The sequence below is a fragment of the Selaginella moellendorffii genome, unplaced genomic scaffold, assembly GCF_000143415.4.
Source record: "Selaginella moellendorffii unplaced genomic scaffold, v1.0 SELMOscaffold_25, whole genome shotgun sequence".
NCBI lineage: Eukaryota > Viridiplantae > Streptophyta > Lycopodiopsida > Selaginellales > Selaginellaceae > Selaginella > Selaginella moellendorffii.
The window spans coordinates 1,041,506-1,068,725 of NW_003314286.1; the positions used below are offsets into that span (position 1 = coordinate 1,041,506).

General features: G+C 46.6%; 13 protein-coding genes and 1 non-coding gene across 16 annotated transcripts; 7 read left to right on the top strand and 7 right to left on the bottom strand.

The window, feature by feature from the left end:
* The first annotated feature begins 3,282 nt into the window (after positions 1 to 3,282).
* Positions 3,283 to 4,251, top strand: LOC9637362 (protein BOLA4, chloroplastic/mitochondrial). Its single transcript, XM_002974546.2, has 5 exons — positions 3,283 to 3,385; positions 3,458 to 3,525; positions 3,598 to 3,740; positions 3,810 to 3,838; positions 3,892 to 4,251. Exons 1-4 carry the CDS (start codon positions 3,290 to 3,292, stop codon positions 3,830 to 3,832), a joined length of 330 nt encoding a protein of 109 aa, XP_002974592.2. The 5' UTR covers positions 3,283 to 3,289; the 3' UTR covers positions 3,833 to 3,838; positions 3,892 to 4,251.
* A 111-nt stretch (positions 4,252 to 4,362) lies between these two features.
* Positions 4,363 to 5,661, bottom strand: LOC9636721 (protein TOO MANY MOUTHS). The gene has a single exon (XM_002974749.2). It carries the CDS (start codon positions 5,659 to 5,661, stop codon positions 4,363 to 4,365), a length of 1,299 nt encoding a protein of 432 aa, XP_002974795.2.
* A 2,073-nt stretch (positions 5,662 to 7,734) lies between these two features.
* LOC9637363 lies at positions 7,735 to 9,609 on the top strand. 2 transcript variants are annotated; one of them, XM_024679533.1, is made up of 5 exons: positions 7,735 to 7,762; positions 7,822 to 7,916; positions 7,989 to 8,049; positions 8,097 to 8,238; positions 8,298 to 8,413. In XM_024679533.1, exons 2-5 carry the CDS (start codon positions 7,836 to 7,838, stop codon positions 8,329 to 8,331), a joined length of 318 nt encoding a protein of 105 aa, XP_024535301.1. In that variant the 5' UTR covers positions 7,735 to 7,762; positions 7,822 to 7,835; the 3' UTR covers positions 8,332 to 8,413. The 2 variants fall into 2 exon arrangements, 1 of the variants encoding a protein (XP_024535301.1); XR_002992895.1 differs by lacking the exons at positions 7,735 to 7,762; positions 7,822 to 7,916 and adding exons at positions 8,744 to 8,910; positions 8,967 to 9,272; positions 9,351 to 9,609 and having other exon boundaries at positions 8,038 to 8,238; positions 8,298 to 8,396.
* LOC9636722 (EKC/KEOPS complex subunit bud32) lies at positions 9,578 to 10,854 on the bottom strand. Its single transcript, XM_024679531.1, has 7 exons — positions 10,757 to 10,854; positions 10,577 to 10,690; positions 10,350 to 10,500; positions 10,181 to 10,299; positions 9,990 to 10,103; positions 9,828 to 9,900; positions 9,578 to 9,771 (listed from the first exon to the last, which is right to left on the bottom strand). Exons 1-7 carry the CDS (start codon positions 10,832 to 10,834, stop codon positions 9,734 to 9,736), a joined length of 687 nt encoding a protein of 228 aa, XP_024535299.1. The 5' UTR covers positions 10,835 to 10,854; the 3' UTR covers positions 9,578 to 9,733.
* On the bottom strand, positions 10,713 to 11,676 carry LOC9637364 (protein BOLA4, chloroplastic/mitochondrial). The gene is made up of 3 exons (XM_002974751.2): positions 11,380 to 11,676; positions 11,260 to 11,327; positions 10,713 to 11,044 (listed from the first exon to the last, which is right to left on the bottom strand). Exons 1-3 carry the CDS (start codon positions 11,656 to 11,658, stop codon positions 10,897 to 10,899), a joined length of 495 nt encoding a protein of 164 aa, XP_002974797.2. The 5' UTR covers positions 11,659 to 11,676; the 3' UTR covers positions 10,713 to 10,896.
* A 122-nt stretch (positions 11,677 to 11,798) lies between these two features.
* Positions 11,799 to 15,149, top strand: LOC9637365 (peroxisomal acyl-coenzyme A oxidase 1). Its single transcript, XM_002974548.2, has 15 exons — positions 11,799 to 11,898; positions 11,943 to 12,095; positions 12,162 to 12,270; positions 12,319 to 12,380; positions 12,433 to 12,642; positions 12,690 to 12,777; positions 12,826 to 12,988; positions 13,043 to 13,241; positions 13,289 to 13,486; positions 13,547 to 13,678; positions 13,729 to 13,849; positions 13,907 to 14,014; positions 14,068 to 14,137; positions 14,195 to 14,378; positions 14,441 to 15,149. Exons 2-15 carry the CDS (start codon positions 11,943 to 11,945, stop codon positions 14,657 to 14,659), a joined length of 2,016 nt encoding a protein of 671 aa, XP_002974594.2. The 5' UTR covers positions 11,799 to 11,898; the 3' UTR covers positions 14,660 to 15,149.
* Positions 15,150 to 15,259: 110 nt separating this feature from the next.
* LOC9636723 (HVA22-like protein e) lies at positions 15,260 to 16,373 on the top strand. Of its 2 annotated transcripts, XM_024679432.1 has the most exons (6): positions 15,260 to 15,431; positions 15,481 to 15,533; positions 15,614 to 15,640; positions 15,695 to 15,817; positions 15,877 to 16,108; positions 16,181 to 16,373. In XM_024679432.1, the coding sequence occupies exons 2-6, from the start codon at positions 15,487 to 15,489 to the stop codon at positions 16,241 to 16,243; spliced, it is 492 nt and encodes a 163-aa protein (XP_024535200.1). In that variant the 5' UTR covers positions 15,260 to 15,431; positions 15,481 to 15,486; the 3' UTR covers positions 16,244 to 16,373. The 2 variants fall into 2 exon arrangements, with proteins under 2 accessions (XP_024535200.1, XP_002974595.2); XM_002974549.2 differs by having other exon boundaries at positions 15,260 to 15,533.
* A 104-nt stretch (positions 16,374 to 16,477) lies between these two features.
* On the bottom strand, positions 16,478 to 18,990 carry LOC9636724 (pyruvate decarboxylase 2). Its single transcript, XM_024679753.1, has 7 exons — positions 18,352 to 18,990; positions 18,113 to 18,276; positions 17,351 to 17,912; positions 17,158 to 17,246; positions 16,977 to 17,094; positions 16,717 to 16,905; positions 16,478 to 16,661 (listed from the first exon to the last, which is right to left on the bottom strand). Exons 1-7 carry the CDS (start codon positions 18,988 to 18,990, stop codon positions 16,491 to 16,493), a joined length of 1,932 nt encoding a protein of 643 aa, XP_024535521.1. The 3' UTR covers positions 16,478 to 16,490.
* Positions 18,991 to 19,288: 298 nt separating this feature from the next.
* LOC112347957 (pentatricopeptide repeat-containing protein At2g33680-like) lies at positions 19,289 to 20,545 on the top strand. The gene is made up of 2 exons (XM_024679754.1): positions 19,289 to 20,423; positions 20,483 to 20,545. Exons 1-2 carry the CDS (start codon positions 19,289 to 19,291, stop codon positions 20,494 to 20,496), a joined length of 1,149 nt encoding a protein of 382 aa, XP_024535522.1. The 3' UTR covers positions 20,497 to 20,545.
* LOC112347874 (putative pentatricopeptide repeat-containing protein At1g69350, mitochondrial) lies at positions 20,417 to 23,218 on the top strand. The gene is made up of 2 exons (XM_024679430.1): positions 20,417 to 21,144; positions 21,214 to 23,218. Exon 2 carries the CDS (start codon positions 21,231 to 21,233, stop codon positions 23,178 to 23,180), a length of 1,950 nt encoding a protein of 649 aa, XP_024535198.1. The 5' UTR covers positions 20,417 to 21,144; positions 21,214 to 21,230; the 3' UTR covers positions 23,181 to 23,218.
* Positions 20,585 to 21,139, top strand: LOC112347959 (pentatricopeptide repeat-containing protein At4g02750-like). Its single transcript, XM_024679755.1, has one exon. It carries the CDS (start codon positions 20,585 to 20,587, stop codon positions 21,137 to 21,139), a length of 555 nt encoding a protein of 184 aa, XP_024535523.1.
* On the bottom strand, positions 23,117 to 24,178 carry LOC112347875 (HVA22-like protein e). Its single transcript, XM_024679431.1, has 5 exons — positions 24,022 to 24,178; positions 23,915 to 23,941; positions 23,715 to 23,837; positions 23,364 to 23,619; positions 23,117 to 23,300 (listed from the first exon to the last, which is right to left on the bottom strand). The coding sequence occupies exons 1-5, from the start codon at positions 24,066 to 24,068 to the stop codon at positions 23,256 to 23,258; spliced, it is 498 nt and encodes a 165-aa protein (XP_024535199.1). The 5' UTR covers positions 24,069 to 24,178; the 3' UTR covers positions 23,117 to 23,255.
* A 156-nt stretch (positions 24,179 to 24,334) lies between these two features.
* Positions 24,335 to 24,407, bottom strand: TRNAR-UCU. Its single transcript has one exon. It is a non-coding gene; the product is annotated as a tRNA-Arg (tRNA).
* A 137-nt stretch (positions 24,408 to 24,544) lies between these two features.
* LOC9637366 (GDSL esterase/lipase At3g48460) lies at positions 24,545 to 25,984 on the bottom strand. The gene is made up of 5 exons (XM_024679756.1): positions 25,662 to 25,984; positions 25,366 to 25,589; positions 25,157 to 25,309; positions 24,844 to 25,090; positions 24,545 to 24,792 (listed from the first exon to the last, which is right to left on the bottom strand). Exons 1-5 carry the CDS (start codon positions 25,936 to 25,938, stop codon positions 24,545 to 24,547), a joined length of 1,149 nt encoding a protein of 382 aa, XP_024535524.1. The 5' UTR covers positions 25,939 to 25,984.
* Positions 25,985 to 27,220: the final 1,236 nt, after the last annotated feature.

A 27,220-nucleotide genomic window follows, 5' to 3' on the forward strand; every position in this document is an offset into this window, starting at 1 on the left:
CGATAAGATTAGCTTCCCGTATCATAATGTATTATCTTTAATTTGGTGGAGAAGTTTGATATGCATTCTAGACTCATGTGACTTTAATTACTCTTTAGTACTAACAAATATTCATAGTATATCCTTCTCATTCGTAAATTTAGCATTTATGAATTTGTAATTTATAGTTTATTACAATATCTCCTTTGTTCTTGTATTTTATATACTATAACATGTTAATGTTTTTTATTGATTATGAATTTCTTAAGTATCTTAGTGAGATCTTTTTTTTTCTTTTTTTTTCTTGACTTCAAAATTGTATTCTTCCTCATTATTAGATAAGTTTTTATTTCTTAATGATTCAGTTTTTGAGAATTTTAGAAGTTTCTTCTCAAGATTATTAATCTTTTTATAAATTTTATTGACAATTATGTTAGCTTTAAAATTGTCAATACAAACATTTACTCATAAATCATCTTCAAACCCTATTTACTTTACTCAGTTAGAAAGTCTTTGGAACACTTTCCATAGTATTTGAATTTTCATATGTAATATTCAATACTTTTTTTTACTTTTTTATTTGACATGCTTGAGATGTTTGAAATGCTTAGATATAGTTCTACTAGGTTATTATTTTTTAAAAATCTTTTTATTATGTTTATGAATTTAAGTTTTTCATTAAGGTTCTAGTACTATTTGAATGCTTTGCATTTAAAAGTGAAAGGGAATAAAAACTTTTCATTAGCTTATTATTGATTAACTTTGATGATTAAATTGAATTATTAAAGATATCTTTCAGTATCTTTCATTTTGCTACTAATGAAGATTGCATAAGTGATCATATTACCATAAAGTGTTGTTAGGTTGATGAGAGCTATTTCTTTAGCTTCAATTTATATTTACTTTTATGATAATAGTGGATATGATTGGAAATTATCAATACTATATCCTTTATAATATATAGTTTCTAGTGGTAAGTCTTATTTTAAATCTTCTAAATCTTGTTTTGTTAATTTGATTTGAAATGAATTGTTTTTATTTAAGTATTTATTTTCTCAAGAATTTTTTAAGTTGTTTATCTAGATTATTATTCTTCTTAGAAATTTCGTCAACAATGATATTAATTTTCAAGTTGTTATTAACACTTAACATTATGACCATTTGTTGATAGAACTTCTTTAAACTTTATACATACCATATATAATTATGTTACTTGATTAATAAATCTTTATAGTGCTTTACATAGTATATGAATATTTATATATAATTATTAATGCCTTCTTTAGCCTTTTTGGATACTTTTAAGGTGTTTAAAATGTTTAACTATAGTTATTTTATATTAGTATTTTTCTTTGAATCTTTTTATTTTGTCACTGAAATTGAGTTTTTTGTCAAGGTTGTAGCACCATTTGAGTGCTTTGCTTTTGAAAGTGAATAAGAATAAAGTTTTTTATTATCTTGTTACTGATTAATTTTAATGATCAAGTTAAATTTTTAGAGATGTTTATTGGCACTTTTAGTTTTTTGCTAGTGAAAATAAAATAAATGATTATGTTGTCATACAGTGTTTTGAGTTGATAAAAGCTATTTCCTTACTTTTAGTTTAAAATTATGTTTCTGATGGTTGTATATGATTTAAAATTATTGGTGTAATTTTAAGTCTTTAGTGATGGAAAGTCTTATTCTAAAGCTTCTATTTTTTATTTTATTGAGTTTTTGATTTTAGTTATATTATTTTGATATGATTCACCAACTTATGCAGTTTAATTTTTTTTGCTGTAGTTGTTAATGATGTTATTAAAGATTGTTTCTAGTTAAGGATTATAAACCTTACTCCCCTTCAAAGATGTCAATGTCCTCATTGAACTTTACTGAGCCAAAGTGAACTAACACCTCCAATCCGCACTACTAATCCTTCCATTATATAAACGTATATAGATGCCTAATACTACGTATAATTTTAAATTTAGAGGTAAAAATATATCTTGCTTAAAGGTATATTATATTTTTTAAGTAGCCATTAATTAATGGGAATTAAACTTATGCTATTTACTCCGATACCATATATAGCACACTCTATCTTTCTCTCCTTAATCCAATTAAAAAATGGGTAATTATTTGATGAAAAAGCTCTTAGTGGCTTTTTTATCCTTATTTATCCCCAAGGTTCCAAAGATCCACGGTGATAGTAAATCTTAATTTTATCCTATGATCACATGTGCTACAAAAATCCTAATGAACTAGTTGCAATTCCACATACAACTACCAAATGCTCAAACCAACCTTGAAGCTATAACTTTGAAGCAAAGTAAAGAACTTTGACAACATACATCCTATGTTTAAATATGCATATTGTTAATCTTTTGAAACCACTATTAATTTGGACTCATGACTATAAATAGAACATACCTCTACATCTTTTCATCAGTTAACATCCAAGACACATATTAATTTAGACTTATAACTTTTGTTCTTACCTAACACTATACATAAGAGATCAAACTCACTCAATTTGTTCTTTATATCCTCTATATCCCCTCTTTAAGGGAAAAAAAGTTTTGAAGCATTAACTTCATTTAGAGTTATTTACCATTTATATTCAGCCTCACTCAATTATTGCATTCATTTAGCCTTATTATGTTAAGGTAAAATGTTTCATTTGGACTCATTATGCTCATCCTCACTCCACAATCCATGTCATCTATCTTTATTGCACTACCATATTTGCTTGTCTTCATTGCATTGTTGAGGTTGAACTCCTATTTGTCCCCTTTATCCTCTCCTTCGAAAAAAAATAAGTTTGAAATGTCAAAAGTAAAAAGGAGAAAGCAAGAAAAAAGATAAAGGAGCATTAGAAGAGGAATTTTTAAATAATTGTCAAAATAAAAATAAGGAAAAAAGAAAGAAATATGTTCAAAACTTGGAGAACAAAGGATTTACTATGATAAAATTTTTTAGTTAACATGAGATAAATAAAAGATTCACACTGTTTAACCATATTTAACATTTAAAACAGGAAAATCAATAGAAAAATTTACACTCTCAAGGAAATATATAACCTCTTAGTAATAATAATAAAACAAAAGCTCTCAATAGTATTTACAATTGGGGATATGCACTAAATTTGAAAATATATGACGATCAAAATAAGTAAATTGATATATTTTTTCTTTGTTACATGTTTTTTTTTTTGTCTTATCTCTTATATATTCTATATCTTTAAAAAATCATTACTTTTTTCATTTTAAAATAAGTGAAGTGAATTTTCAAAGCAGAATTTACCTACTAGGGTTTTGGCTTACTTGTATCAATGGCGATGGCGTCTTGGAGCCCCAGCTCTGTGCGGTGCTCTCCCTTGCCGCCTAAGCGATTGCGGCATCCGGTCGCCTCGGTGATGGAGTGCAAGGTGCTGCATTGCCCTCGATCGATCATATCTCTGGCATTTTGTGAGTTTTCTCGGCGGTGCTTGTGTCTTCAGATCCGGGAAAAGCTTGGAGCAGACAATGTTGTGGTCAAGGATGCGTATGGCGATGGAGAGTATCTGAGGTGCGGATTTCGTTAATTTCCCGTGGAATCTTGTTGTTTACATTTTCCTGTTCGTTCTTTTCTTTCTGACAGCATCAGCGTCGTTGCATCGGTGTTCCAGGGAAAATCGAAGATAGATCGCCAGAAGATGGTCTACAAAGCTGTGTGGGATGAAGTGAAATATCAGGAGCACGTTATTGAGCAAATCAGGATGGAGACTCCTGAAGAAGCGTCGGGTAAACTGAACTCCATACAAGGCTTGAGATTGATCAATTTCTTGGCTTTTTTATTGTTCTTTTTGACAGGATTGGAGCAGACACATCTCTAAATCCAGGCAAGTGTTCACATCCTTGCAACATTGTGTAGATTTTTCCTTTTCTCTTTCAGGATATATGAAAGACTTAGTTCCCCCGTTGTGTGTAAAAGTACCTTGTACCCTGGCTGCCGCGGCTGCAATGTCAAATGAATCAACAAAAGCAACTTTTGTTCGCTGCCGCGCGGTATTTAGTATTTTTATTCTTATCACATTGCATGTGTTTGGCAAGCTTTAACATGTCTTTGTCGAATTTTCTTGGCATGTGAGCGGGATGTGATCTGCGAAGATCTTTTGCAAGGTGTACGACAGCGCAGTAAGAATTTTGGACCTTAGCTTAAATAGGTGTCTTATTAATCACGGTCATTAGTCAGAACACTAGTTTGAGCGATGCCATTGGAAATCACGTTCGCAACTTTTGCAGGAAAAAAAAACAAAAAAAATAATAACTCATCTCCAAGAGCCTATAGTCTGTACAGCAGAATCCAAACTTGTGCAGTCGGCAAGGTACTCGCGCAATATGTGGAGTGAATTTTTATATTTCCTCACAGCCTCTGCATTTGTAGGAGCAAGATCGCGAAAACATGAAAGACTGCCGACGAGAAGCTCGCTACACTGCTGCTAGCAGGCAAACCGGCTGGAGATCCACCCCGTGTCGAGGACGAAAGTGAACTGCAAGGTGCTAATCCCAAGGCATCCGGGACGTCACTCACCATCGAGTGCTCGTAGCACAGTCCTGTGTTATTCCTGACGATGAGATTGCGTCCAAGCCTTCCGACTAAACTCGAAGTGAATGGAACCGGGCCGAACAAGGAGTTTGCGCTGAGATTCATGTGGTAGAGGTTCGGCAGCGTGCCGATGTTGGAAGGGATCCGTCCGGAGAACTGGTTGCCGTCGAGAGACAGGGAATTGAGCTTCTGCAACGCACCGATAGACGCTGGTATTGGTCCAGCGTAGCGTGAATTGGAGAGACCGACTGCGATTAAGTTCCCGAGACTGTCCCAGATGTTCGGAAGCTCCGCACCGATGAGATTGCTTCCGAGAAACAGATACTGGAGGCTGGCGAGCTGTCCCAACTTGTCCGGAAGACGGCCGCTGAGATTGTTATAGCTCAAGTCGAGGAACTGGAGAGCCTGGAGGTTGCAGATATCTTCAGCAATTGGACCCTGTAGCCGGTTGTGACTCAAGTCCATCTTCTGGAGCTCCGCAAGCGAATACAGCTGAGACGGGATCTCTCCGGTAAGCTTGTTCTCACTCAAGTCGAGTATGACGAGACTCGTCAGGCCGCCAATGGTTCGAGGGACGCGACCAGCGAGACGATTGTGACTAAGAACCAGCTGCCTCAGAGTTTGCAAGTTGCCTACCTCCGCTGGGATCGCTCCTTCCAGACTGTTCTCCGCGAGGACGAGCCTCTCCAAGCTGGTGAGATTTCCCAGTTCCACGGGGATGGTGCCTACGAGAGAAGGATTGTTCTGGAAAGTGAGGTGCTGGAGCGTGTCCTTGAGCTGGATTATCTCCGGGGGTATGGACACAGGCGAGTGGACGAAGCACTTGTAGAAGAAGAGCTTCTTGAGGTGCTTGAATCTGAAAATTGCGGGGTGGATGGAGGCGTTGAAGCTGCATGGAGGATTGTTGACGTAGTCGGACACCCAGCCGAGGTTGAGCTCCACGACGTGGTAGACGTTGTTGGAGTCGATGTCGCAGGCTATGCCGTGGGGGCCTCCGGTGCAGGGATCGCCTGGGAACATCCCCTTCCAATCAATCTCGTAGTTGATTCCCTGCAAGACTTGGAAGACGGCCGCTGCTTCGACTGGATCTGTGACCGGCTCCTCCTGAGCGTTCATCTGCTGCGACCGAGACAAGACTACGAGGCAGAAGCTCAAGAGCAGGAGGAAGAGCGAAGACGAGGAGGAGGAAACGAAAGCCGCCGCCGCCATGGTTTGTGGAAGTTCTCCAGGAAGGAGAAAGAGGTGCAACCTTATAAGAGAAGATGGCTGCACACACAGTGGATGGTGGGTGAATGAGCTCTCTCAAATAGTATGCGGAACTCACAGGGATTGGTAACCGGACCGGCCAACTGCTTTCACAGGATGGAACTTTGCGGGCAGCTAAAGACAATGATTAGCCGCTGCGGCTCATTTATCTCAAAATGGCCAGACATCCTCGCTCCAAACAGGAGCAAAAGGTGGGACGAAGCGCCATTTATACATGCGCAGCTGAGTGGAAGCTAGAGGCGATATCGGAATGTCAATGCAGAGCAGGAAACAGAACGGGCAAAGTTAGAAGAAAAAAAAGGATGGGCAGCAGAAGCAAGAAACAAAAATCATCAACCGGGAAGCGGAAGTAGAAGTGGGGCTACAGTAAATGACAACAGAACATCGCTGTGATGCAACTAAAGACAGGCACAGGGGAAGGCAGGCTTTACGCTCAGTCTGGGATTTATATACATATGTGGATCATGGAGGCGGCAGGCACAGTGAGGATCAGAATGGAGGCGGTCCTTTGTGCTGATAAAAGTCCAAACCACTCGAGAGGGAGCATCTACAGATTTGCGACAAACACTTCACAAAGAGGAGCGGGAACAGGAACAAGCTTCATATGGGACCTGTTCATCGGCCAGTGGCGAGAGCATTATTTGCGGTGGATGAAGGTAACAAAGCGCCTGACTCTCTTGGTCCCCCTTCTCCCTCTTAACCCAGCCAGCCAACCAGCCAGCCAGCCCGCCAGCCGAGCCTTATAGCAAGCCAGTCACTCCTTTTCGAGCTCGGCTTCTTCTTAGCCCTGCTGTCCCCACATTTGCTTTCGTCTCTTCTCTCTTTCTTTCTCTTTCACCTTAGCACTTGCCAACATCGTCCCGTACAGAAAGGCATGGTGCTCGTGCCTTTTCCCTGTGTGGCCCGCATCGCTCATTCCATCGCTAAAACCGCTGCATCTTTGGCAGCAAGTGTGCAGCCTTCTCCTGAGATCTCCTTCTCGCTCTTCGCACTTGTCGAGCTAACGAACTTGTCTCGCTAACGTGAAAGTGCAGGAGGGATAAATATATAGGGGGAACTATAGGCGGAAAACAGAAGGGAAGCCAGAGAAGTACATGACAAGAGGACGACTGCTCAGTGAGCCGAGCAGCCCAAGTCTGAAATCATTGAACAGCGCTTGGGGACAAAGCGGAGTCTGGAGCTAGCGGCCGCGGGGAAGATGGGAAGGGACAGGTATTTCTCATAAACCTTCAAGACTTTCTTGATCACACTTACAACAAGGAAAGCGTTTGCAAGGAAGAAAGGAAGGAAGAAGCTATAAAGTGTTGGCCGTTTCAGACTGGGCGTGATCAGCCATTTGAGGTAAAACAATTTGCAGTGCAGTGTGAAGCCAAGGGCGAAACAACACTTACGAGGGACACAACAAAGTTTAGAAGATAAACAAGAAAAAGAAACGAGAGCGAGTGAAGGTATGTAATGCTGCTAGCGGTGTGGTGGCTGATATATGGTGGAAGCTTATTGCCAGGATAAAGAGCACAGAGCATTGACAGGCGTGCATTGGAATGCGGACAGCAACTTCCGTAAAAAGGTATGGTGGCGATATTGTTTACATTGTCAGCTGTTTGTGACCATCGGTGGCGGTGGATGCAACACACATCCCCCTTGAAACAGGCTGCCAAGGGCACATGAAGCCGTACCTTGTGCTTTGAGGTTGAGCGACATGCTCTCTCCAATTGCTGCTGCCAACATTGCACTTGTCCATTTATTAACTGGTCCCGCGGCTGCAGAATCACGCAAATTGTTCGCAAAACCATCCATCAAGAGGTATTAAGATCGACTTGAAGCGTAGAGTTTCGTTTGGTGTGGCTGTGGTACCATGTACAGGTGTGATTAGCTCGGACGTTACAAGAAAAATGCGCTGGCTTTCATTCGCGATTGTGCAAAGTACTGAGAAAAGTTGCACTGCTATATAGTGAGTGATTGATCATTCTTCCTCGTCTAAACCAAGTTGCAGGACTAAAAACTATCTAGTATGTGCGAGGTACATGCCTGTACGCGTCTGGAGGGACATCGCAAACTGCAGCAGGCCGGCCATACAGCCAGGAGGTTTACTTAACAAACCCGAGGTTTGTCTTGAGAACTTTGAAAACCATGATGCAAACTCGAGCTTTGTCTTTGTTGACATTGAAAACTCTCAGCAGCGGGGCAGCGGCGGCTCTCGAGCGACTCCGTTTTCGTGTCAAAACGGGCTCCCCAAAGGTAACGGACGGAAGTTACCTTGCATCAATTTCGTCTCGTAAATGCAGCGATAGACGACTTGCCTCGCTCGCTCGCTAGCAAACTCTTGCACTGTGAAGGAAACGAGCGCGTCGACAACGACGAGTGCACCATACTTAATGTCACCGTCTCAAGATCATCTCTCAAGATCATCGTTTTTCCTAATTCCAGGTTTGATATGCTAGCTATTGCCATAACAAATCTGGACCACGGTATTCCATCTAGTGCAGGACATACAGGAGCGATTCGTGGTCCCCACTGTAACGGATGCTCGTCATAAACATCAGCGCTGCTGCGAGGAGGAAACACACAGCCAGCCTCCGGGTGAGGTGAGAGAGCCTACTTTTCTCCTTCCTCCTAGTCTTGCATTTCTCTTAGTAGCTACACTTGCAGACTTGCAGTGGTGTGTGTGTGTGTGTGTGTGGATGATTCTGTTGCATGTCGTTGACGTTTGCTGTGAGAGAGCTGGGGACTGTTACGGGGTTGCTGTCGTACGTCAGAGATCTCGTTTTGACTTTAATTGCCTTCTTTGCATGGTTGATGAGTGAGTTGGTTCCTTTGATTGGTGGTGTTGCTTGTGAAGGCTGGCTCCGTTAAGAAGCTGCAAAGTTTTCTTGATTGGGCAAGGATGCGCGCTCCTTAATCGCGCTGCTGCCGGTGTTTTGATGTGCAACAGGGACGTCCACTCGCCAACAGTGGAAAGGCCGGTTGCTGTCAAGTTATTTTGAGTACGTCTCCAAGGTTCATACGCGCAGGGATTGTAAGCCTCAATCGCGAGCGGAGCGAGATGGAAAGAGCAGCTCCGAAAGAGAGTGAGAGAAAGAGAGGGAGATGTGTAAAGAGGTAAGCTTTTTAAGTTCTTGCAATCAATGCCGGGCTCTCAGAGTTATTGCCAACAGCTGTCCGGTGAACCCCGTTTGTGGGATTCAACAGCGCAGACAGCGACGGAGGGGTGAGCCGGGGATGAGGAAAAACAAACATTTAAATTTAGCGGAAGGAAGGAGATGTCGCTGAGAAGCGAAAGAAACGAGCGAGCAAAGCGCGCAACTAAGCAGTGAATGCGGCTGTGAAAGGGAAGGATACCATTTACAGAAAGGAAGAAGATTTCTCGCGTACGAGTTGGAGGGCGATTCAAATCATTGGCACCATTCGGACAAACCATGATTGTCGATGGACACTTGTCCCGACGAGCGACGAACTTCCTCGTACGTATGTTCTTCCTTTTGCTTTCTCGGATCCACAACCAACTCGGGTACTCACGAACGATATGATATGATTTGCAGATTGGTTTTCGCAGCTACGTACGCGTCCCGAATCTGCCTAAGAAGCTACCAATCCAGCCATGGTTTATGCGTGAGTGTCTTGTAGGTAGCTCATACTTACGCTTCCTCGCTTCATTCATCGTCATTCATAACAGGCTCATGATACACACACAGCTCTTTCCTTTGACTGCTCGTGAGCATGCATGATCATTCGAGCGTGTGTGTCTGTGTGTGCGTAGTTTGCGTGATTGAATTGCAAAGTCATGAGCCTTTCTCTTCTTTTGCTCTTTTCATTTCAATTCCGTGGGAAATGATAGCACAGTCCTGCTGTTAGTTAGATTAAGAGCTGCATATGGATGGCTTTGCCCGTGACGCTGTGATTTTGTCAAGCCAAGTTGGATTCATCATCCAAGCATTGCGCGCTTTCGTCCCCTCATTTGCACTGCAACAGGCAGAAACAACTTAACGCCGGATGGTCACGGAAGTTCAAACGGGTACCTTGTGCTAGTTTATTTAAAGTGCTGCTCCAAAACCTTGAGGCCTTCTTATATGCAGCAAGGACGAGCCCCATCTGGAAGTGAAGATGGAAAATCATGAGTACTCAACGATTTTGTGTCCGGGTTCCCAGTCAAAAAGGAATTACTATCGGCCCTGGCTTACCATGTCCCCGTTGGTGGAGTGCAACGAAAGAAAGGCCCGCTCCAACACGTACAAATCCACGGCTTTATCCTCTGGGAACGTCGACGTATAACTCAGGCCGAAATCAATCATCACCTAATATATCACCAAGACCATTACCGCATCAGTACGAGCAACAAGATTTTTGAAGAGAAAAAGAAAAAGAACCAGACCAGTTCTCCCGAATGTATCAACATGTTGGACGTCGTAAGATCACCGTGTATCAATCCACCGTCGTGGATTCGCGCAATGGAGACACCAATCTGTGCAGCAATTCTCTCCAGCTCGCCACCTGCGAGACCAAATCCTCAGCTAGCAAAAGGACAAACATGAGGATCATACCAGGAGTGGGAAAGCCGGATTGTAAAAGTATATCTTTGACTGAAGAGCCAGTCACAAACTCGAAAGTTATGGAGCGCGTCACGGCATCCACGGCAAATAATGCCGGCGTCCGCACGCCCAGCTTCCTCGCCTTTGTCATGCATCTGGCTTCCTTTACGAACAAACGAAGAATGATAGAGCGCGCGTTTAAAGATATGACCAGAACAAAAGCAATCTAGTAAACTCACCCCGTAGAGACGCTTCTGCGAGAGCTTGGTGTCCAGCGATGGATGCCTGTACTTCTTGCAGAACCTCTCCTTGACGACAGCTCTCCGCCCCATAAATGTGGTCTCAAACACGCGCTGGCGGGCCAAAAACCACGGAGAATGAGAGATTATGCCGCCATTGCAGCTGAAGAATGGAGATACCGCTTCGGCGCCTTGCTTGAGGAGCGTGAGGCCGCGAATTCCATCCTCTGGCGCGTCCCCCTCGTGCTGTGACCCCATAAACCCTAAAACTCTGTTTTTAGGGCTTTTTAATAAACCCCTAAAGTTTTGTTTTTTAAATTCTAGCTCTTGGCCTCGGCTGGAGTTTTGGTCTTGAGCTGGTCCACGGCGTGGACGGCGTTCTGGAGCTCTTCCCAGATGGCCTTGTACACCATTCTTTGCCTGTTTACTTGGGATTGGCCCTCGAAAACTTCGGCCACAACCTCGATGCTGTGGAAAGAAAGAAAAAGAAAGAAAGAATTTGTCACTGTGGGATGGGATGCAATCCAAAGTGATGATTTCAATCGAAGTATCAACGACCAAAGACATGGAGGAATGGAATTCCAGAAGAAGATGATGGAGATTCCCCAAGCAACAGAGAAAAGGAGAAGAAAATGCGTCTACGAACTTCCAAAAGGAAAAAAAGAAAGAGGGAAGAACAGTACCTGACATGTCGCCCATCTCCATACGCGTCCTTGACGGTCACCTCTTGTGCGTTTAGCTGCTCTTGAATCTGACCATAGAAAAAGTAAGAGAATCTAATCACACTCAATCGAATCGCCCACCTTGGATTGCATCCCAGCGATCAAGGAATCTACAGATCCGGGGCCGGAGACATCCGCCGCTCTGACGCAAAACCTCCGCCACGCCGCCTCGCCCGCCCTGTCCCGCGATCGGGGCTTTTGAAATGCCGAGCGCAAAAATCCCCTGCTGCTGCCGCCACCCAGGCAGCTGCTCGATCCCAATCCGCGCATTCGCAGCAGACCTATCATGCCCGGTCGATTCGCAGCCAGCACAATCGCAGCGGCGCCGCCGTGAGCAATCCTCGCCATCGCTAGCGCCATTGGAAGAATTTAGGGTTCTTGGAAAGGAATCAAGGAATCTCACGAATATGCTTACACTAATTGAGCATATCCCTTGATTATTTGAAATTGCGATAACGCTGACACACTCCTTTTATTGCCGAGTTTCTATTTGGGCTCACGGAATCGCGACCAAAAAATAAAAACGTTTACGCGCTCTTCGACCGCCACGTTTTTAACGAGCCTTGGGTGCGTTCGCTATTAGGGTTCTGACGCTGCAAGGTACGCAGCAGCTTAGATTCGATCGCGTTGTCACGAAATTTCAGATGGAGATGGAGGAAGCTGGGCGCATCGATCACCTGTCGGGCGAGCGGCAAAAGGCGCAGTTCGATTTGCAGCCAATGAGGGTGCTACTGGCGGGCGGAGAGCACGAATTGGACGTGGCGCAGCGTGTTGCTGCTATTGTCGCCAGGGACCCGGTAAGCGAAATCGTTCGCCTCTGGTGTTCGTACCAGCAATTTTTATTTGTTCATTTCCTTTCTCAGGTGTTCAGCAAAGCAAATCGAACGAGGCTAAGTCGAGAAGAACTCTACAAAAACAGTCTCCGTAAAGCTTCCCATGGCTGGAAGCTGATCCAGCAACTGAAACTAACAGGTACCTTCTCCAAAAAATTTTTTCTCACTTCTCGATTGCATTGAGCAGAGGAGGAAGCGTTTAAGCTGAGATCTCTTGTGGACGAGCCGACTTTTACAGATTTGCATTGGGTGAGCACGTAACTGGTATCTTCGGAATGGAGCTTATAAGTTTTATTTGTAGGGAATGTTTGTTCCAGCCATCAAAGGTCAGGCAACCGACGAGCAGCAAAAATACTGGCTTCCTCTTGCCTACAAAATGGCTGTGATCGGTTGCTACGCACAGACGGAGCTTGGTCATGGATCTAATGTCCAAGGCCTTGAAACTACTGCCACTTTTGATCCTGCGACCGACGAGTTTGTGATGAACAGCCCAAACCTGACTTCTACAAAGGTAAACAAATCTTTGCGACGAGCATTTTCTAATAAAGCTGTTTTCAGTGGTGGCCTGGTGGTCTAGGCAAAGCCTCTACACACGCTCTAGTGTATGCTCGACTGATCACCGACAATCACGACTACGGGATACACGGTATAGTTTGTTTTGGTTTCTCTTAAGTGCTTAACGTCGTGTTTCCAGCCTTCATTGTCCAGATTAGAAGTTTGGATGATCATAAGCCTTTGCCTGGAGTTACTGTTGCTGATATTGGTGTAAAGTTTGGAAATGCTGGTTACAACACCATGGACAATGGGCTTTTGCGTTTTGATCAAGTTCGCATACCTCGAAATAACATGCTAATGAAGTAAGATATGTTAGAATGTGTTCTTCGACTTTTCTAATGTTTATTTTCTTTCAGACTTGCTAAAGTTACGAAAGAGGGAAAGTATATCTCCTCGGATGTCCCAAAGCAGCTCGCTTACGGAGCAATGGTTTATGTTAGACAGAGCATAGTGTCTGATGCGTCTGTATATCTTTCTCGCGCTGTAACGATAGCTGTAAGATACAGCTGTGTTCGTCGACAGTTCGGTGGTCAAGGAAATGATCCTGAGACGCAGGCAAGTTCTTTCCATATTTTGATTTGGATTTTACTCTGTCGCAACAGGTTATTGACTATAAAACTCAACAACATAGGCTCTTCCCGTTGCTAGCAACAACTTATGCTTATCGTATTGTCGGGCAGTGGCTGAAATGGCTTTATTCGGACGTCATGAATAGATTGGAAAGCTACGATTTTTCAACCTTGCCAGAAGTGCACGCGTGTACATCAGGACTGAAGTCCCTCACTACGTCAGTTGCTGCAGTAAGTCTGAAAAAACGTAGCTTTTGGCATTCTCTAAGGTCACTGTTTGTTCTTCTGCAGGACGGAATTGAGGAATGCAGGAAGTTGTGTGGTGGGCATGGATACCTCTGCTCCAGTGGTCTTCCAGAATTGTATGCTGCATATGTTCCTGCGTGCACCTACGAGGGAGACAATGTCGTTCTTCTTCTTCAGGTAAATCTTCTTACAGTGTCTTCATGTTGCGTATCTAAGTTTTGAGACAGGTTGCAAGGTTTCTATTAAAAACATTGTCCCAACTTGGAGGTGGAGTCAAGCCCGTTGGAACAGCTTCTTACTTGGGAAATTTACCCGTCCTGACTAAGCAGGGATCTCGGGTTTCTCAAGGTATGCAATTTCTTCCCTCGGTGTTTTCTTTTGCTAAAGTTGCTTGGAACTTTATAGGAACGGACTGGCTTGACCACTCAAACCTTCTCTACGCCTTCGAAGCCAGGGCAGCTCGCTTGGCTTTAGTTGCTGCTCAACTTGTTCAAAAAGCTGGAAACGAAGCAGGTAAGGAAAGTTGTTTTACTAAAATAGTATATGTTCATGGTTCTGCTTCACAGGATTTGAGCAGCATTCCATTGAACTGATCGAAGCAGCTCGCGCTCATTGCGAGCTCATGGTTCTCTCAAAGTAAGTCGCTCCTTCCATTTTTTCTGCTTTGCTACAGCTTATTTTCCTCGCGCCCAGATTCGTGGAGAGATTGCAGCGAGGAGTCCCTGGCCGTGGCGTCCAACGTCAGCTCGATATCCTCTGCGAAGTTTACGGCCTCTTCCTACTCGTGTCCCGAGCTGGAGACTTTCTCTCCACGGGATGCTTGACTCCAACGCAAGTAGCGCTGGCAAAACAGCAGCTCCAGAACTTATACACGGAGGTAACGCCACAAACTCGATCCTTTTTGGAAGCCATCTTCACCATCCTTCTGTGTTCGTCCAGGTGCGACCAAACGCCGTGGCTCTAGTCGACGCGTTTGGTCATACTGACCACTACCTGGGATCAATCCTTGGTCGCTACGACGGAGATGTGTATCCAAACCTCTACAAAGATGCGTGGGAGGAGCCACTCAACAAAACGGTGGTCACGGATGGCTACGAAGAGTACATCCGGCCCATTCTCAAGCAAGAGTTTCTCCCGAGTCGCAAGGCCAGATTGTAGTAAGCCGCGAACGGACGGCCGAGATTGGCTGTTATTCACGGGACGGCTAAGATTTTTACCTGGTGGGAATAAAGTCCTGTGTTGATGTATTAGGGTTCTTGCTACATTGTACTGGGCGGCTAGGGCTCTTTAGATTCTCTATCGCCTCCGCCACGGCGCTGTGGCTGTAGCGATAGTCCCCGGGAACAAATTTGGCTGCGTGCGATTCCTGAGCACTCCCAGTTACCGTGTTTCCTAGATTCTTCTTGGCGATTGGCCGCGCTTTCTATTTCTTGTGGCCGATGATGATGATTCTTTCGAAATGGCGGAGATTGGTTTTCTGTGACGCTGTTTTCTGTTGTTACACACCCTGATGGCCAGTGTGATCGTGATCAAGGGGCTAGAGAGTAGGGCGGCGAGCTCTTGATTTTCGCCGCGCCTTAGTCGCCCCTTGGAGAGAGAATTGTTGCTGTTATAGCAGGCATTGGATCGATTTTACCCCAAGCCTGTGTCGGATGGCAACGACAGCTCGAAATTTGTCGGGGAATCTCGATTGGTACGATGATGAGAATCGCTCTGGATGGGCACGCCGTGATCAGTGGGTAACACTATGAATGGCGCAAAACAAACGACTTCTCCTTCCTCTGAGTACCCTAAAACGATAAAAGCCCTAGAATCTCCCAAGAACCCTAGAAATTGGTCGGCGCCAGTATCAGCCGGCCACGTATGCGGCCAGATGTCACGCTGTTTATAGGCCGTGTCATCGCAGCACATTTCTCTGCTTTTATTTGCGGTGCGTTGTGAGGCTTTGGGGTTTTTCCGCGACTAAAATTGATCGATAGGGAATCATGGGCGCTATCTGGGCTGTGATCACCAGGCTGCACGCCTTCGCTGGGTAAGCTCTCTCGCAATCGATTCAATCCGGGCGGAAACCTCACTCCTTTTGGCTTGTTTTCCCCAATTTCTTCCATCCAGGCCGGTCATCTCTGTTCTCTACCCGATGTAAGCGCTCTTTCTTTTTTTTCTCTCTCGATTCGTGGCTGAGTCTCTCTCCAGGCTCGCGTCTGTCAAGGCGATCGAGAGTCCACTCAAGGAAGACGACGAGCAGTGGCTAACATACTGGATCTTGTATTCTTTGATGACGCTGCTTGAGATTGCCGCTGCACCAGCGCTGGCCTGGTAAAGTCCCTCTTTTTTTTTCTTCCCGGTCTCTTAGATTTTTTTTTTTTTGTGGTCAGGTTTCCTTTGTGGTACCCTGTGAAGCTCGCGCTCCTCTGCTGGCTTGTTCTTCCACAGTTTAAAGGCGCGAGCTTTGTCTACAACCAGCTCGTCCGCAAGTACGTGGTTAACAACAGTGGTGCGATCAAGGAGAAGGTCGGCGATGTCTTGGATCCCCAGACGAGGTCATCGGTGGAGAGATTTATTCACGAGAATGGATTGGACGCGCTGGACAAGCTACTTGCCGAGGCTGTGAGTTTTCATTTTTTTCTTCTTTCGAGGATCTAAAGCTTTTTTTTTGTTTGTGATGTTCCTTTCTTGCAGGCACAGAAGAACGAGAAGAAACCACTTCCATCTCCGAAGCAAGAATCCCAAGAGAGATATTGAGAAGGAAAAGTCTAGCTTTGGCTGTGGGTGTACATTGTCTTAACGTATGCTTCAGGTTTCCTTAGAGTCTTTCCTTGTTGCTTATAAAAGTTTTGTATCTCCCATTGGATCAAAGCCGGATTTTACATAACTGGAGCACCCAAGTATCATCTGCATCTGTTTGGTTCAAAAACAAAGAAATTTGCTCTTTCGCTTGTGAGCGTAAACACTTGAGAAAAATTTCATTCGCATTCCAACCTCGTGAAGCTTATTGTGGATTTGGTGCCCTTCCATTTGCTGCGGACACTCGGGATCCCCACTCGAGGAGCTCTCTGCTCGTGTCGTCCTTGTGACAAATGCATTCGATGAAGCAAAAGCAGTCTTTCTTGTCGCCGGTGGCCTGCTTGATTGCTTCCAGGAGATCCTCTTCGGTTTTCACCTGACCGACACAATCGTGAGACGAGAAATAAATATAAAGAAACCTCTGTGATTACCTTGCACGTCCAGGATTTTCCTTCGCCATTGTGGATGGCGTCTACCAGGCCGGTGTAGTCCCAGTTCTTGATCACGTTGTACGGCCCGTCGTGGATTTCGACTTCGATGGTGTATCCTCCGTTGTTAATGAGGAAGATGATGCTCTTTTGCTCTTGCCTGATCATGGTTGAAACGTCCTGCGCTGTCACCTGTGTAGAAAGCCACACAATAGTATTTTTTGCTCTCTTCAAAAGACGAACAAAGCGCACTCTTTTCTTACCTGGAAACTTCCATCACCAATGCACGCAATGACACGCTTGTTGGGAACAGCTTGCGCGTATCCCAAAGTCGCACCCACTGACCAGCCTATCGATCCATATTGCATTTGAAACTCGTAGCTGTGTGATGCCAGCAGTTAGTGCTCTACGAGAAAGCTAAAACATTCTCGAAGTTTCACTTACCCGCATCCCTGTGGAAGCTTCAATTTCTGGCAGTTAAACCACGAGTCTCCGGTCTCGGCAATCACGGCTGTGTTCTCGTTGAGCATGTCCTGGAACCAAGACTACAACGGTCAGACAGAGGATCGAACAAACCAGCCTTACTTATAAGCTCCTTGTTGGTGATGTTTTTAAAAGAGGATGGTTGGTTGTTTGCCTGGATGTGCTTGAAGAGCACGTTAACTCTGAGTGGTTCGCCAGGAATGGCTTTCGGAACGATCCCCCCAGGAATGTAGATCCGCTTGAAGTTGTCAAAAGCCGTTGTGTTCCTCTTTACTTTCTTTGCCAGGCCTTCAAGGAAGTCCTTCATCAGGCAGCAGCCAAACGCGACACCGTTTGCAATTGTGACCCGGTCCGGCTGCACAATCACGGCCTTTTCCTTTTTGAAGAGAAGCGAATACCCGACTGAGCTGTAGTCATTGAAGATTGGTCCCGCGAACAAGTAGCAGTCGGCCGACTCCACGATTTCCAAGCAGAAAGGAGTGCTGACGGCCCCCCAGTAAGTTCCAATGTAATGCTCGTGGGTCTCTGAGACCTGGCCTTTGGCGGAAGGCATCGAAGCCAACGCGTAGCCGGAGGCATTCGCAAGCTCCTCAAATGCTGCTCCGGCTTTGGCTACTCGCAGCTTAGGACCTCCGACAAGAACTGGCTTAACTGCTGCGTTTAGAACCTCGGCCGTTGCCTCTATAGCTGCCTCCAAACTCGCGGGATTGCTTTGCCTGTAAAATGTAGCTCTCTCAGTAAAAAAGAACTCGAGCTTTTTTTGCAATAAAAAATATCACAAGAACTAAAACATCCACAAGCAAGAAATGCAACCTTGTCGGAGTTCACAAAAGCATCAGAAAACAAGGAAGCAGCCAAATGCTAGACAAGCAAAACATCAAACGTGTCAACAGCTCGCAATGAAAGTAAAAAGCACCTCTTGTGTAGTGCGTAGGGAACAGGCTCCCTGTTGAAGGACGCGTGTGGAATGGCTGGAAGGTTACAACTTATGCTGATATAAACTGGCTTGCTTTCTTTGAGAGCAGTGGCGATGGCGTAGTCGATGAGTTCGTGTGCATCGTCAATGTGTTGAACTACAGCCTGGAAAAAAAAAAGAGACAAAAACGTTACACGTCTTAGCAACTAAGAAGAACTACAGGAAGAACACGTACGTACCTGTGCGCAAGTCACTTGCTGGAAGCATCGAAACTCCTGGCTAAAATCCGGAATACCAATGGTGTGGTGGAGAATCCGGTTGGTCCCGAAATCGTTGGAGTTGGGGCCGCCGACGACACATATCACTGGCAGATTCTCGCTGTAGGCTCCCGCGATGGCGTTGATCACGCTGAGGCCACCAACGGTGAAGGTGACGACGCAGCAGCCCACGCCATTGATCCGGGCGTAGCCATCCGCGGCATAGCCAGCATTGAGCTCGTTGCAGCACCCAACCACGTTGAGCCCCGGGTCGGCTATGAGATAGTCGAGGAGGATGAGATTGAAATCCCCGGGGACCGAGAACACGTCCCTCACCCCGACCTCGACCAGGCGCCGGGCGAGATGCTTGCCGAGCGTGCCCTTGGGATCGTTGCTGGGAGGCCCTGTCATGCTGTAGGATGCCGATGGAGAAGATCCTGCTGCTGGAGAAGAAGAGCCCTGACTGGGCGAAGGCTGAGGAGCTAGGAGCGACGATGCGGCGACTGTTGGGGACGACGGATTATCGGCGGCGGCGGCGGCTGGCGATGTCGATCCTCCTCCGAGAACTGCGCTGAGCTTCCTCCCGGTCGGCGAGAACAGCTTGCTAGTCCGCTTTTTCATGTGAAATCAGCATCAAGATCCCTCACCTGCATCGCTCTCCGCGGGGATCACAGCGGTAGTGGCATTGGCGCGCAGCGAAGAACCCTAGAGAGGCGCGTCCAAGGAGCTCAAGTTTGATGCGTCCCTTCGTAGGGCTTGAAGCGCTGGCTGATGTGGCGGGAAAAGATCCAACGGCGGGGCTTTCAAAATGAACGGTGCAGATTGTTTCAAGTTTGCCACATCAGCAAAACCACTGACCCGGTTTTAGGGTTCTTGCGAGAGCGATGAGCGCGAGTTTCTTCGTCTTTGATCGCCGGAGATGGATCTCCAGGGGAAATTCTGGCGGCGGATTGATTCCCGGAGCGGCGGCGCTGCAGTCCGTGAGATTGATGAGGCGCAGCACCAGAGAATTAAGAGAAAGGTATGCCTGCTCGTGGATTCACTCAAGGAATGCAGCCGTGAGAGGGATTTAGAGCGCGGCAGGGCAATCCACGCCGACGCTCGCAACAGCGGGCTGGAATCCAATATTTTCCTGGCGAGCTCTTTGCTCTACATGTACTCGAAGTGTGGGAGCATGGTGGACGCTCACAGGGCTTTCGACGACATGGTAGCTCACGACGTGGTGACTTGGACGTCGCTGATCCTTGGGTATGCCGAGAATGGGAATGGATACTCGGCCTTGGAGATTTTCTCGCGAATGCTGCTTGAGCGATGCCCGCCAAATCCTCGGACATTCGTGGCGGGATTGAAGGCCTGTAGCAGCTTGGCCGAGCAAGAACAGGGACTTGAGATGGTAGTCGACATGGAAAAGAAGAAAACGACGGAACAACAAAAACAGGAGGTGGAGAAAAAAAAGATGGTGAAAGCTAAAGCTCTGGAGAAAGGCATGGCTCTCCACTCAAGAGCTATGGCAGAGAAGTGTGATCTAAACATCTTCGTCTCCAACACACTGGTAGACATGTACGCAAACTGTGGGAGCATGGAGGATGCTAGAGCTGCGTTTGAGAGGATGCCTTGCCGGAGCGTGGTTTCCTGGAGTGCCTTGGTTCTGGGATACGTTAACAACGGGGAGCCAAGTGTTGCTTTGGAGGTGTTTTGCCGGATGCAAAGAGAAGGCTTTGCTCCAAACTCGCAAACTTTTGTTGCTGCTCTCAAGGCTTGCACCTGCCTGGCGCTGGGCGAAGATTGGACTCAAGTTGGCGACGAGTTTTTAAAGGTAGAATCGTTGGAGAAAGGCATGGCGGTTCATTCTCAAGCTTGGAAGTCGGACCTTCCTTCATCGAACAACTTTGTCATGAACACGCTCGTGGATATGTACGCAAGCTCGGGAAGCTTGTGGGACGCGCACAGGGTCTTCCAGGCGATGCCTTGTCACACCGTCGTCTCATGGAATGCCATGATTCTTGGCTACGCCGAGAATGGGAACGGTCACTTGGCGCTACAGCTCTTCACAGGTATGATATTTGATAGAAGTTGTGCTCCAAATGTATTGACTTGTGCCGCTGCTCTCAAGGCGGCCTGTGCTAGTGGCTCAACTCTGGAGGCGGGGAAGTTCGTTCATGTGCAGATCTGCAAGCTCGGCTTCGAGAGCGAAACAATTTTACAGGCTTCTCTGATGGACGCCTATGGCAAATCCGGGAGCATGTTTGCTGCACAGTTGGTCTTTGAATCGTCCCTAGCTACTAGAGACGTCATCAGCTGGAATGCTCTCATGGGAGGCTACAGCCGTCAGGGAGACAGCCACCTAGTCTTTGAGCTCTTTGCTGCGTCGCAAGACGAGGGCCTTCGACCCGACAATGCAACACTTCTGTGCATTCTTTCTACGTGCGCTCACTCGGGTCTGGTGGACAAAGGAAACAAGTATTTCCAGGCAATGAGCTCACGGTTTGGTTTAAGCCCCGGCTACGAGCATTACGTCTGCATGGTTGATCTCCTCGGACGATCGAACCAGCTAGAGCAGGCACTGGCACTGTTAAGAAGTATGCCCATGGAGCCGGATGTAGCAGCATGGCGAACTTTGCTTGCAGCCTGTGAGAAGTGGAAGAACGAGAAAGTTGGGAAGATAGCCTTCGAGTCTGCTGTAAGACTGGGTGACAACAACGCTGCTGCCTACACGATGATGGCGAGCATCTACGAGAGCGAGGATAGAAGAACCGAGGAGAATTCTTAAGACAGGTATGTTTTTATTTTGGTATTGCTCTTTATTCTGGTTTTCTCTCTTAACATTCCTCCTCAACTTTGCAGGCCTCAATACCATTTTCATGATCCGAGCTTCGGAAATTTATCCTGCCAATGCATTCGCCCCAAGAGCAGAGATAGACTCCTACGCAGCTGCGTTGCAAGAATGCTCCAGAGCGCAGGACCTGGCCAAAGGGAGACAAACTCACGCCAGAATTGTGGAAGCGGGCTGCAACCACGACAGATTCCTGTGCAACCTGCTGGTGAGGATGTATGGAGAATGTGGCAGCATTGGTGAGGCCAGCTCCGTCTTCGACAGCATCCACGTCAAGAACCTCTACTCATGGAGCATCATGATATCGGCTTGCGTCCAAAATGGACAAGGCTTGAGAGCTCTCAAGCTCCTGTGGAACATGGACCAGGAAGGGATCAGCCCTGACAGAGTCGTCCTCATCGAGATGTTGGGAGCCTGCTCGCATCCCGAGCTCGTCCTAGTTGGCAAGGCACTCCATGACCGGATTTCAAAGCTGGAAGATTTGAGAGCTCACGTCTTCGTGGCCACGGCAGTGATCAGCATGTATGGGAGATGCGGCTATCCGGAACTGGCAGTACAGGTTTTCAACGGGATGGAGCTCAAGACTGTGGTGTCCTGGAACGCGATGCTTACCGCTTATGCCCAGCGTGGGTATCACCGGCAGTGTCTCCAACTTTACGAGGACCTGACGAGGCTCACGGACGTCTCTCCAAATGCTATCACCTTCGTGGTGGTGCTAGACGCTTGCTCTCTTCTCGGGGACCTGGATCACGGTCGGAGTGTCCACGAGAGAGTAGCCTCACAGGGACTGGAGAGCGATCACATCGTGGGAACTTGTCTTCTCAACATGTACTCACGGTGTGGCAGCGTCACCGAAGCCAGGAACGTCTTCGACAAACTCGAGCGTCCCAACGTTGTCTCCTGGACGTCGATGATAGCCGCATACGCCAACCATAGCTACGATCTTGAAGCTCTCCAACTGCTTAGAAGGATGGATCTAGAGGGTGCCAAGGCAGAGGAGATGACGCTTGTCAACGCACTGGGTGCCTGCTCCAACCTCAAAGCACTGGAAGAAGGGAGAAAGATCCATGCCCGGCTGAGTTCCAGTGGCATCCAGTCCGACTTCTCGGCCAGCGCGCTTGTCAACATGTATAGCCGCGCAGGGAGCTTGGAGGAAGCCAGAGACGCGTTTCGCAGTAGGAAAAACAGGAATGCAATATGCTGGACGGCCATGCTCGCGGCCTATGCCCAGCACGGGCATAACCACGACGCGCTGCGGCTCTACAGGGAAATGGACCTGGAAGGCTTGAGACCCGACGACGTGACGCACGCCGCGGTCCTCGGAGCCTGTGCGTGCCTGGGAGCTCTCGCGGAAGGCCGGAGAGTCCACCGTCGAATCCTCAGCACTCGGAGCTCCTCGGGCTTGGATGTTGTTCTCGGCACAGCCACCGTCAACATGTACGCCAAGTGCGGCCGAGTGGACGAAGCCAAGCTCGCCTTCGACGGCATCTCCGACAAGAGCGTCTTCTGCTGGACGGCCATGGTCGGAGCTTACGCACGAAACGGGCACGGCGAGAAGGCCGTGGAGCTCTTCAGAGAGATGGTGGAGTCGTCGCGGACGCTCCCGAACGACGTGACTTTCACGACCGTGCTCAACGCCTGCAGCCATGCCGGGCTGGTGGACGAAGGCAAGTACTTCTTCGCGCTCATGGACAAGGTCTACGGGATTGCTCCCAGTGGCGAGCACTACGGCTGCATGATCGACCTGCTGGGACGGGCGGGGCGGCTGGAGGAAGCCGAGCGGATGATCACTGGCATGCCATTCCCCGCAGACAAGATCTCGTGGGAGACTTTGCTCGGGGCGTGTAAGTTACACGGTGACACTGGCCGGGGAGCTCGCGTGGCGGAGCAGGCACTTCGAATGGATCCGGAGAATGCTGCAAACTACGTGATACTTTCGGATCTCTATTTTGCCAGAGGCAAGACAAACATGAACTGAAAGAAGTTAAATAGCTTCGGAACCTGGTAAGTTTGTAGTTACGCAGTGATGGATCCGGCAAGAGCTCAGCTTGTACTAGTAGTCATAGACTGGGCCTCTATGCTTTGCATCCTTGAGCGCCTGAAAAGAAACGAGAAAAACAAGTGAATAAGATTTGATCAGTAAGCACGAAGAAGAACTTACGCCGCGAAGGAGCTTCTCGAAAGCCTCCTCTCCATTCTCGAGCACGTACTTGGACGCCAGGTTTCTCGAGTCCACGCCGAGGCTCTCAAACTTCTTGCTGTGCGCCGACGGTGAGATTGCGGCTGGCTTGCTTATCAGCTGGTTTTTCAGAGGGTGGTCCTTGACGAAGTGCTCGTAGACGTAGGCGGCGCCCTTGAACTGCGGAAGAACAAGCCAGCACGCAGCGACGAGCTTGAGAGTCGGCCAGATGGGAATCCTATCACAGAGAGAGAAAACCAAAGAGAGGTTTTGAGAACCCAGCATCGAAAGCAAAAGAAAATGTCTGGAGAGGATCGAGCGAGCACGGATTACCAGGCCAGAACGGTTCCCAATGCAAGCTCGAGGAGCGTAACGAAGGAGTAGAGAACCCAGTAAGTGAGCCACTGGACATCGTCTTCCTTGTTGGGGCTCTCCACGGCTTGAATGGATGCATACCTGAAACATGGATTAGCCTCCAATCTAACGAAGAAACAAAACAAAACCGATCGATCGATCATGGCGCTGCTACTCACAGAGGATATAGAAGCATCATCAGAGGCCTGAAGAACACAGAGCGCGCGGTTAGCTCAGAGCTCAAACAGAGACTGAGATTCCAATAGCAAATGTGTGAGAGATTTACCCGGCCAATGTGTGAAGCTGGACAACGTAGTTCCAGAAGGATCCCATTGCCGTCGCGCGCGATCGCAAAAATCCCCCTCTCTCGCGAGTGCTGGAGGAGGAACCCTAGACCCGTAGCTCGTACAGTATCGATGGAGGAAAAAGAAAAAGAGTGGCCCTCTCTTTCTCGCCCCCCTTGTTTGTTTTTCTTTCTATTTTTTGAGGAAGGCGGCATCTTTCATTGCTTTCAAAATCATGATTTATGACGTTCCGTGCAAACAGGATTAATTTTCATTGATTTTTACAAAGCTAGAAAAAGTAAGAAAAAAAAAGTGCACTCTCGGTGGGACTCGAACCCACAATCCCTTGATTAGAAGTCAAATGCCTTGTCCATTAGGCCACGAGAGCAACCAGTAGACATTCTCGAGGCCCAGAAAGTTTCACTTCTGAGATTAGTTTCGAATTCATTAATTAATTCAAAACAAGCTACTGAAGATCAATTGATTAGTTGGGATGACAAACAACACCAAATATATTAAGATCAATCATATGAGATTTTTTAGCTTGCCACCGCATTTTCGAGTGAATGCATCTGGCGGATGCAAATACTTCCCAGACACAAACGCGTTGGTCGCAACCTGCGCAAACTTTTCCGTGTAGTGGCTGAAATCCCAGAAAACGAACTGGGCCGGAGTTGTGCACAAAGTGTAGCCTGGCTGCCCGCATCCAATGCTGATGTTGAAGTTGAAGGGCCCCTCGGCGCCACAGCAAGCTGAACTCGTATCAGTGAATCCTGCGAGTTTTACAAGAATTTATTGACATCACAATCGAAAAGCTTAATTACCGTGTTTTCCAGGATTGTTCATGACGTCTTTGTGGATTCCTTCGAAATCCGCAAATGCAAGAAAGCTATCAGTGTATTTGGCTTTCAGATCTTTGACCAGTTTTCTCAGCATGGCATTGTGCGCAGCAGTCAGGTTGTAGAGCTTCTCCCTGTTAACAAAACTTCCAAACGATCTGTAGGCTGGATTATCCACTGCCGGAGGCATCCCAATGAACAGAAAGTTTCTCGCCCCGGATCCATGCAACTCCTGGTGGAAAAATGTCCACCAGGAACTAAGTTTTTACAATTAAAAGCAAAAGAAACTTTGTTTCACCTCAAAGAAATGCTTTATGGATCCTCTCACAAGTGGCAACAGCGTACAGTTCAGTACTTCAGGACTCATGCCTCCCTTAAAGAGCCCGACTGTGTAATCGTTGCTTCCAATCTCGCCTATTACGTAGAGTCCCTCGGAGAACGCAGTCACTGCCTAGAAAACAAAAGAGAAAAAATATCAAATTCTAAGTTTTACCCCTCCCAACTCACCAGCTTGTGTTGTCTCTGCTGCCTAGCCAGCTTCTTAAATCTCAGAAACCAGCCGAGCTCATCGAGCAGCGAGTAAGGAACTACGGTGGTGACATTGCGAGATTCGTGGAAACTATGCTCGATAGCCGTTCCTCCACCAAGAGCAAAGTTCGCACCATACCGGAAGCTGGAAGCGAGCGGCTGAAAGTAAGCACCAGGGAAATCCTCAAATCCAAGAGCTTCAGCTGAAAACAGTAAACAGTTTGGTTAGCAAAAAAGGAAAATTTCAGAGTTAAAATTGAACTCAAGACAATCACCCAAGAAATCTGAGATCATCCGGCCGTCGGAGAAGCGTCCGGTTGCGTGGCCAAAGAATGTCTGCCCGTACGGAGGCTCGTTGCTGATGATCACTGGAGGGATGGGTTGCTGAAACACTTGCGGATACAGAGCGGCTTTGTTGCCCACATCCAGGTACGAATCTCCAAACACAAACATTGCTGGAAAGCAGAGATTGGAGCCATTAGAAAGCTTAGATGCTGCTCCAGCAGCAGCAGAAGCAGCAGAAGCAGCGAGGACGAGTAGCAACGCGAACATCTGCACTGCAGCAGGAAAAGTCAAAGCGCAGAAAAATTACTGTAGATTGCATTCTCACCTTCTCCTACTTCCTTGGAAATGTGGGAACTTCTAGCATATTTAAGCAACCATAGACATGATCTGAACATGTCAAGTAGCATAACGTTTCAATAATGTATGTCAAAAGTTTAAGAACCTAGGGGAAGCATAAAAACATTTGAGCGTACACTAAGCTCGCTAACTTTCCCGAAAACTGCAAAAGCCCTGGGTTGTTCAAAGCCATAGAACCTAGAGGTTAAAATGCGCACGTGTCATGAGACCACAAATTTCGATTATAACACTCCTACTCGGTCAGTCTTCGCTTGAGTCCTAGAAATATGGCGTGACCAGGCTTTTATTTAAGAAAAAAAAGTTACTTCACATTCCTGCCGATTGTATGCATGAGTAATATAAATCTGTTGTGAAAGTGCATGCTTTTATTTCCTCTTCTACTTCAGAAGTCCGTCTCGCCCAATTCTCTTCGATATCCTGTTTACTATACTGAAGAGCTTTATCACCGGTAAAAATTCGGATGATAGAGTTGAAAAATCTAATAGCTCCTCCATCTAAATTTCTTGATATATTCACAGGAAGACTCAACTCCTGCTCACATAGATCAAGTGTACCCAAGAGATAATCCCCATCTGGATAGATATTTGGTGCAAAATATTGTTGTCGAAGGTTATGAGTACACTCCTGTAGCTTGGAGTTCAAGTGCTGTATGAATCTTCCTGTAGAGACAAACGTTAAGTGAGGAAAGTCCCATCTTTGCAAATCTCAAACCTTCGACAGGATCTTTACAACAAACTTTGCTTATTTTGCCATGCACGATTGAGACTATGCCTTTACACTTCAAGACACCATAACGCCACTCTTTACGCGTTGGGCAAATGCAAGGAAATTGGTAAACAAACGTTAGCAACCATGCATAATATCAACATACTCGACGTACTCTCTTTACTCCAATCGTGAATGTACATTGGAGTATAACTTCCTCTCTTTGCGTTCTGGATAGCAGCCTTGATGGCATAGGCCGAGCCTTGGTCGAGTTTCCCAGAATTGCCGTTTCCATCACACTTGATTATTATCCCTGTCACCAAATTGTCTAAAGGGCCCAGTGTTGTATCGTGTACTTTTCCCTGATCCAGACACGAAACTAAATGAACATGATTAATATACTTCGGATGTGGAAATACCTCGAAGTCGCATAGATCAAGTCCCACTAGCTCACCAGCATCTTCATCCCTTCCATGCCTTATTTCAT

Bases quoted from the DNA above. Each gene is read 5' to 3' on its own strand.
- LOC9636724 (XM_024679753.1), bottom strand. From the start codon at position 18,990: ATGAAAAAGCGGACTAGCAAGCTGTTCTCGCCGACCGGGAGGAAGCTC. The intron at 17,913-18,112 runs GTGCTTTTTACT...TACATTTTACAG, and splicing joins CCCTACGCACTACACAAGAG to GCAAAGCAATCCCGCGAGTT. The intron at 16,906-16,976 runs GTAAGAAAAGAG...CTTTCTACACAG, and splicing joins TTGGTGATGGAAGTTTCCAG to GTGACAGCGCAGGACGTTTC.
- LOC9637366 (XM_024679756.1), bottom strand. From the start codon at position 25,938: ATGTTCGCGTTGCTACTCGTCCTCGCTGCTTCTGCTGCTTCTGCTGCT. The intron at 25,091-25,156 runs GTGAAACAAAGT...TTTTTCCACCAG, and splicing joins CCATAAAGCATTTCTTTGAG to GAGTTGCATGGATCCGGGGC. The intron at 24,793-24,843 runs GTAATTAAGCTT...TAAAACTCGCAG, and splicing joins GAACAATCCTGGAAAACACG to GATTCACTGATACGAGTTCA.
- LOC9636721 (XM_002974749.2), bottom strand. From the start codon at position 5,661: ATGAACGCTCAGGAGGAGCCGGTCACAGATCCAGTCGAAGCAGCGGCC.
- LOC9636723 (XM_002974549.2), top strand. From the start codon at position 15,487: ATGGGCGCTATCTGGGCTGTGATCACCAGGCTGCACGCCTTCGCTGG. The intron at 15,641-15,694 runs GTAAGCGCTCTT...GTCTCTCTCCAG, and splicing joins ATCTCTGTTCTCTACCCGAT to GCTCGCGTCTGTCAAGGCGA. The intron at 15,818-15,876 runs GTAAAGTCCCTC...TTTTGTGGTCAG, and splicing joins GCTGCACCAGCGCTGGCCTG to GTTTCCTTTGTGGTACCCTG.
- LOC112347957 (XM_024679754.1), top strand. From the start codon at position 19,289: ATGGATCTCCAGGGGAAATTCTGGCGGCGGATTGATTCCCGGAGCGGC.
- LOC9636722 (XM_024679531.1), bottom strand. From the start codon at position 10,834: ATGGGGTCACAGCACGAGGGGGACGCGCCAGAGGATGGAATTCGCGGC. The intron at 10,691-10,756 runs GTATCTCCATTC...TTGGCCCGCCAG, and splicing joins TCAAGCAAGGCGCCGAAGCG to CGCGTGTTTGAGACCACATT. The intron at 10,300-10,349 runs GTATGATCCTCA...TTGGTCTCGCAG, and splicing joins ATCCGGCTTTCCCACTCCTG to GTGGCGAGCTGGAGAGAATT.
- LOC112347959 (XM_024679755.1), top strand. From the start codon at position 20,585: ATGGACGCCTATGGCAAATCCGGGAGCATGTTTGCTGCACAGTTGGTC.
- LOC9637364 (XM_002974751.2), bottom strand. From the start codon at position 11,658: ATGGCGCTAGCGATGGCGAGGATTGCTCACGGCGGCGCCGCTGCGATT. The intron at 11,328-11,379 runs GTGGGCGATTCG...TTCTATGGTCAG, and splicing joins TCGCTGGGATGCAATCCAAG to ATTCAAGAGCAGCTAAACGC. The intron at 11,045-11,259 runs GTACTGTTCTTC...TTCTTTCCACAG, and splicing joins GGAGATGGGCGACATGTCAG to CATCGAGGTTGTGGCCGAAG.
- LOC9637363 (XM_024679533.1), top strand. From the start codon at position 7,836: ATGCCTGTACGCGTCTGGAGGGACATCGCAAACTGCAGCAGGCCGGCC. The intron at 8,050-8,096 runs GTAACGGACGGA...TCGTAAATGCAG, and splicing joins TCAAAACGGGCTCCCCAAAG to CGATAGACGACTTGCCTCGC. The intron at 8,239-8,297 runs GTTTGATATGCT...CATCTAGTGCAG, and splicing joins ATCGTTTTTCCTAATTCCAG to GACATACAGGAGCGATTCGT.
- LOC9637365 (XM_002974548.2), top strand. From the start codon at position 11,943: ATGGAGATGGAGGAAGCTGGGCGCATCGATCACCTGTCGGGCGAGCGG. The intron at 12,381-12,432 runs GTGAGCACGTAA...TTTTATTTGTAG, and splicing joins CTTTTACAGATTTGCATTGG to GGAATGTTTGTTCCAGCCAT. The intron at 14,015-14,067 runs GTAAGGAAAGTT...TCTGCTTCACAG, and splicing joins AAAAGCTGGAAACGAAGCAG to GATTTGAGCAGCATTCCATT.
- LOC112347874 (XM_024679430.1), top strand. From the start codon at position 21,231: ATGATCCGAGCTTCGGAAATTTATCCTGCCAATGCATTCGCCCCAAGA.
- LOC112347875 (XM_024679431.1), bottom strand. From the start codon at position 24,068: ATGGGATCCTTCTGGAACTACGTTGTCCAGCTTCACACATTGGCCGG. The intron at 23,838-23,914 runs GTGAGTAGCAGC...TCCATGTTTCAG, and splicing joins ATGATGCTTCTATATCCTCT to GTATGCATCCATTCAAGCCG. The intron at 23,301-23,363 runs GTAAGTTCTTCT...GTTTCTTTTCAG, and splicing joins TCGAGAAGCTCCTTCGCGGC to GCGCTCAAGGATGCAAAGCA.
- LOC9637362 (XM_002974546.2), top strand. From the start codon at position 3,290: ATGGCGATGGCGTCTTGGAGCCCCAGCTCTGTGCGGTGCTCTCCCTTG. The intron at 3,386-3,457 runs GTGCTGCATTGC...TTGTGTCTTCAG, and splicing joins CCTCGGTGATGGAGTGCAAG to ATCCGGGAAAAGCTTGGAGC. The intron at 3,526-3,597 runs GTGCGGATTTCG...TCTTTCTGACAG, and splicing joins GGCGATGGAGAGTATCTGAG to CATCAGCGTCGTTGCATCGG.